The sequence below is a fragment of the Limulus polyphemus genome, unplaced genomic scaffold (genome assembly GCF_000517525.1).
Source record: "Limulus polyphemus unplaced genomic scaffold, Limulus_polyphemus-2.1.2 Scaffold247, whole genome shotgun sequence".
NCBI classification, from domain to species: domain Eukaryota; kingdom Metazoa; phylum Arthropoda; class Merostomata; order Xiphosura; family Limulidae; genus Limulus; species Limulus polyphemus.
In genome coordinates, this window is record NW_013665857.1 from 770,277 (window position 1) to 776,173 (window position 5,897).

At 33.1% G+C, this 5,897-nt stretch overlaps 1 protein-coding gene across 1 annotated transcript in view; it reads right to left on the reverse strand.

Annotated features, from left to right (window-relative positions):
• LOC106478765 (cysteine protease ATG4B-like) overlaps positions 1-5,897 on the reverse strand; it is a 52,750-nt gene that overhangs the window by 42,517 nt on the left and 4,336 nt on the right. Inside the window, exon 2 of the mRNA XM_013939327.2 lies at positions 2,292-2,390. Coding sequence (XP_013794781.1) covers positions 2,292-2,390 — 99 coding nt within the window. The remainder of the gene's footprint in view (positions 1-2,291; positions 2,391-5,897) is intronic.

A 5,897-nucleotide genomic window follows, 5' to 3' on the forward strand; every position in this document is an offset into this window, starting at 1 on the left:
TTATACACTATAATGATAATAAATATAGCTAGTAGCTAGCTGATATAGTTCTTGGTGATTTACTGTAGCTATTGAGTATTTGATCGCATTAGTTCGAGGTGTAAAATGTTAAGCTGCAGCTAGAGATTGTTATGGAGATTTGTTCAAGAATATACCGAGCATTTATAGTTTTTGTTAAGCTGCAGCTAGAGATTGTTATGGAGATTTGTTCGAGAATATACTGAGCATTTATAGTTTTTGTGTAAGTAAATTCTCTATATATAAAGCATAGCAATGGGCAAACATATGCCTAGACCAGCGGTTGGCAACTTTTTTTGATCGTGGGTCAATTATACATTTTTAAATGTAGCATTGTGTTGGGTCAGTGATAGTCATACAATTCTTAATATTGGAACCCGTAATTAAATGTGTCTGTTCATTTACATACAACAAACAAAATTAATAGTTCAACCAGCTTGAATATCTTCCCTAAAACTGATCTAAAAATTATATGTAGCCGTGACTCTTTCCCCTCTTTTCTTTAATATCTTTGTTCTTCTCACATAACCGAGAAATTTGAACTGAGCAATGATTCTGCCCTCATGGGTTGCAATGATGAAGCCATCTTTTGGAGGGTCAGCCAAATCATTGCAATAGGTCATAGGTTGCCAACCACTGACCTAGTCTAAAACACAAATGCCACTAAGCACGTATAAAATTTTACCAGTAGAAAAGCAGCCTTTTCAAATAAAACGTATACATCTAAAACATCACTTTAAAAAAACCTTTGTATCTTTTAAAGTAATTATTCTATGAATTTTTGGAATAAAATTTAATATTATGTGTGTTGATTTTTTAACACTTCACTTCGTACATAATATAGGGGTTGATTCCCTAAAAACACCGATTGTATAGTGTACAAAACATTGAGTATCTACATGTTACACTCATCTAATGTTCATCTATTATTGGCTGGTAATTTCTGTCTCGCCTTGTTCTTAAGCTTTTTAAAGGAACACCAGATAATTGTTAGAAAGCTAACTTCAAGAGGTAATGATAACATCAGTTACACTAGAATTATGATGCTTTTTAGCTTATGTAAAATATAGAAGAAACAAATTGACTTTTTAATACTCCTACAACCTTTGCAGTACCTTATTCAGTATTCTACAGAAGGTTTCTATGTAATATATCAAGCTGTTTTTGTTGTAGACTGGCAAGAGAATAAGATGAAGAATTATAAACAGGTCATTTTGGGCAGATTTCCTTTTCCTTGTAAGTCTAACATGCATGCTTTTTTTGTGCATTTTTATGTGTACAGCCTTAGCAGTCAATAATAAAAGTTTTAAAGCATTGTTTGAACTGAATCTTTACTCTTTAAGGTGCTTTTTGCCAGAATGTTCTATTAGGGTTTTGTGCAATTCTCGGGATGCCTATTATGAACCACTATCGTGATTCATAATGTTCTTGGTCAAGATAAATTTTATCTAATGGATATAGATCACTTTCAATAAATTATAGGTTCTTTTATGCATGTGCATTGTTTAAATATGATAAACTTCACAATAATATTCAATAAATAAGAATTTAGGTCATCAAAAATATTACACCATCACTTACTGTACTCTCTAAAGTTAACTAGGATTAAAGGATTTTCAGGAAAGAAAAGAAAATCTAAAAACATCCCAGATTTGTGGTATTTCAAGTCTTCTTCCCTCTAGATCCTGTTGACCTTCTCTGCAGGAGCTACATCTAATCACTTTCCCACACCATATTATCCACTCTAAAATGGCATAAGTAGCTTATAATCTGCTCTATCAAATGATATTTAAACTGCAAGATGACAAAAAGGTGGGAAAAACAGGTTGTACTAATAAAATCAGAGAAAGATAAAGAAAATCAACACAGAGAAAACAACAGTTTCATAATAGAGATAAACCTATGCTTTGGGATGAGCATAAGAATTCCAGAAAGAAAAGATTAACTGTGCTTTTTACAGGCAAGGCTATGCATAAATGTAAGTTAAAAATTTGTTTCCATTTTCCTTTGGGAATTTAACTAACTAAACGTTTGAAAGTGTCACAATACCAAATCAAACATATTCTTCAGTTAAAAAACTGTTGAAGTAGAGATTTAAATTATTATATTTACTTAAATTATCAAATTTGATATGCAGGTGTGCACTTAACACCTGAGAGGGTTAAAACAAACCACGATATTTTAAACTTACGTTAACAAATGTTTGATATCATGCAGCTTTGTATTCAACTTTAAAAATAATCGGTATTCAACTTTAAAAATAATCAACTTACCATATAGTGTACTATATTTTTTTCCCAAAAGCCAGACGGGTTCTTCAGTTTGTGGAAAATCTTCATAGTCAACCACTCCAGTTTCATATGTCATGCTTGCTGTAAAAACCAACACTGTTTAGTGATCTTTTCTTCTAGATTTATATGCAAGAATTTTTCACCCAAAGATGATCTTTGTTTATTTGTTGAATTACATCTAAAATTACTGAACTATCTGTTCCTAATTTTCAACACCATCAACTCTTGGGATATTCTTTATCAACTAATCCAGTCTATGCACCATTCCAGTATAGTTCAGTAGTCCCTCCAATCCAGTGCTTACAGACTCCCTATATAGCTGCAGGATATAAATACAGTAGTTATATATATTTTACAAGCATATACATAATGTGGTGTGTTGATCACTATACATCCTAGTGATCATACATGCAGAACCATTGTCAATAACAACATTGTGGCAATGATATCAGGAGCAACAGTCTTCCAATCAGCATGAAGCAAATCCAAAGGCTGTCATTGTTTACCGAGACAGCATCATACACCAACTACGTTTTTTATTAATCTAAATTGTTTCAAATAGAACAGTATTACCTTTATACAAACTAGCAGAAATTCCCGTGCTCCGGGCAGGTATAACTGTTAGTTCCTGCAAAAGGCTATTGGGCCTGTGGCACTTTCTGACAGTTCTACAACAATGTACTCCTACTTGACATATAGTAATGTTCACCATCCATGAGAAAAAGGATTTTATTGAAATTCTAGTTTAAAAATGAGCTATCATCACGGCATTACATCACAGAGTAGATTTTATTGAAGTATTTCTTTGTAGACACAGTTATCAATGAAAGTGCCTTGTTTTTATATTGCAACACTCATGAGATTTTCACTAAAAAAAACAATAATGTTTCTAAATTAGTTTTGGATTGTTTTATATTTGAAACTTACTCATTTTTTGTAATTTCTATTGGTTAAATCTGAAACATATCATTTTTGTGGAAATTTCAATTGTTTTATTTATTGCTCAACTATAAAAATACTACCTACTTATGAAAATATTACCCAGTTATAATTGGTGATGATCGGTGCTGTAGTTTCCAAGATCCAAGTTTTAGACATCGAAAATCTCAATTATAATAAGATTTATGTCCATGATGGACATAAAAAAAAACTAAAGAAACAAGAGTATTAAAATTGTTAATTTAAAAAGGGGGGAGAATAGGAAGCTTTAAAAAATACAAAAACAAGATAGATAGCTTAATGTGAAAATGCAATTGCGAAAAAAAGTAAACAAACAAGCTTAAGGTTTGAGACATAGTGTTGACATTATTACCTTAAGCTACAAATCCCTGTTTTGACTCGATGTCTAAAAGCTGTAACTGTAGCTTGAGAAAATAATGTCAAAACTAAGTCTCAAACCTTAAGCGTGTTTGTTTACTTTTTTTGCAATTGCATTTTCACTTTAAGCTACTTATCTTGTTTCTGTCTTTTCTTGAAGATCTCTATTCCCCTTTCTAAAATTAACAATTTTGAATAATCTTGTCCTTTTTTGGTGTCTTAGTCAGATCTGGCTATCTACCTCATTCATCAGTGTTTAAAAACAAATGATATAGAGATAGAGAAATATATCCCAATTACTTATTAAAACACCCTGAGAAAGTAAAGTATAATTATGCATGTCTGAAAAAAATGTCTAAATCTGCTGATTAAGAAAACCTATCAAATTAAAGTGAGCTTAAAAAAAACACATTTATACACTAATAGCTGCTCTGCTAAACTGACCAAGAAAGAAACACCTAATGTCACAGAAATACAAGGAAAACTTGTGTTCTTCACTGAAAGTTTTTTATATAGAACATGAAAATCAATGAATAAACAAGGTCTCCAAAATGTTCCAGAACTAATTTGTTTTGATAGACATCAAGCAAATAAAAGAAATATGTATTAATTGTAAGAGGCAAGAATAAAACCATTAACTATCTCAGCAAATCACATACAACTCTTCCTGTACCTACAGTAATGTGTGCATAGAAGAATGGCAGACATTTACATCCATGATTTAAACACTGCAGAGGTTTCAAACACAACTAATAAAAGCTAAAATTTTCCTTACCTGAAAATGTGTTTCTTACAGATACTCACCTCAATGCACAACAAAGTGCACCACTGTGGTGGAACTTTTGTACATGCCACAAGCCTTGAACAAAGCTCTCACCCCTATACATATTAACATGTATTGTGCCAGCCTGTGAGGTAATCATCATTATCCTATATTTCTCCTCCAATAGGAGGGCAACATATCTTCTATGCACAGCAGTTTCCATGGGTATTAGCAATGGGAAAAGGGTTTATTTTTGATGAGGCAAAAGAAATACACCAAAAGTGGGGGAGGTTATGTAGAAGTGAGTATCTATTTTAAATACATTTTCAGGAAAGGAAAATGTTAACTTCAAAATTTATACTCATTTCTCTGTACAACAAAGATCAAGAATTCTATGTTGATAATATGGTGGAGTGGCTGGTGGAGATAAAGAAATTAGAAAGATGAGCTTCTTTTCAAAACCATAACATCAGAAAGGGAAAGCTCATAGAGTTTGTTATCCACTAAGAGGTGGGGGTAGCCTATGAGGTATCACTCAGTGGGATACCACAACCTTTTCATGTAGGGAATACTCTTCATCCAATAAAAGTGATAGTGCAAAGGATATTGTGAAAATCATATTCTATGTGATCCTAAAATGTTGCATAGCTAGGTGGAAGGCAAGATTGCTCAACCAGCCATTATCTCTCAAGCAGTCCACTAAGCATCAGTGTGTAGTTTTACTTGGGCAAAAACGTAGGTTGTACTATATTAGAGAAAACTTTATATGAAATTCATACTAAAATAACCAGGTGCAGGAAGAAAATATCCCATAACTGCATTCTGAGAAGAACATAACTACCATTCAGCTGGCCCTAACCACTGAGAATGGTTTGGTTCATAGTGTAGTGCATAGCCCTACTTTCTATTGAAGGATTCATCTACTTAGTCTCATACAAGTGGGATTATAACAACCAAGTAGGGAATTCTCCATATTGATCTCCCCAGCAGCTTTGGACTGGGTAAGTAAGGGTTCTCCTATTACCCCACTAAAAGAAGGGGAGAAACTTGAGTAAGTAAGAATGTTGTAGAAGGGTTCAGACCAAACAGGAATCATCATATCTGAATGACATTCCACACTAACAGACCATACAGCTGGTTACCACAAACAGAGGTAGCAGGTACCATCCAGGTGTGAGGGCAGGCTCTTGCCTGGTTCAGTCTTTCTTCTTCCTGAAGTATTGCCTGCAAGTTAAAATAGAATTATACTACTGAAGCAGTCTTGCAATAAACCTCATCTCAAATGAGCAAGGGTAGCCATAAATTTTGGAACATATTTCCTACAAGTCAACATCAACCATTTGGTAGGTTGTATCGTCTGTATAATATAGATTAAATGAGGTGGTTGACAAAACTTTAAAAAAAAAGGAAATAAATAAACAATTCACTTTCAGGGAGACTCTGTGAAGATCAGAAAATGGTAGCTGGAGGGAGATGAAACCCAGAATAGATGAAATGAAACTGCAATA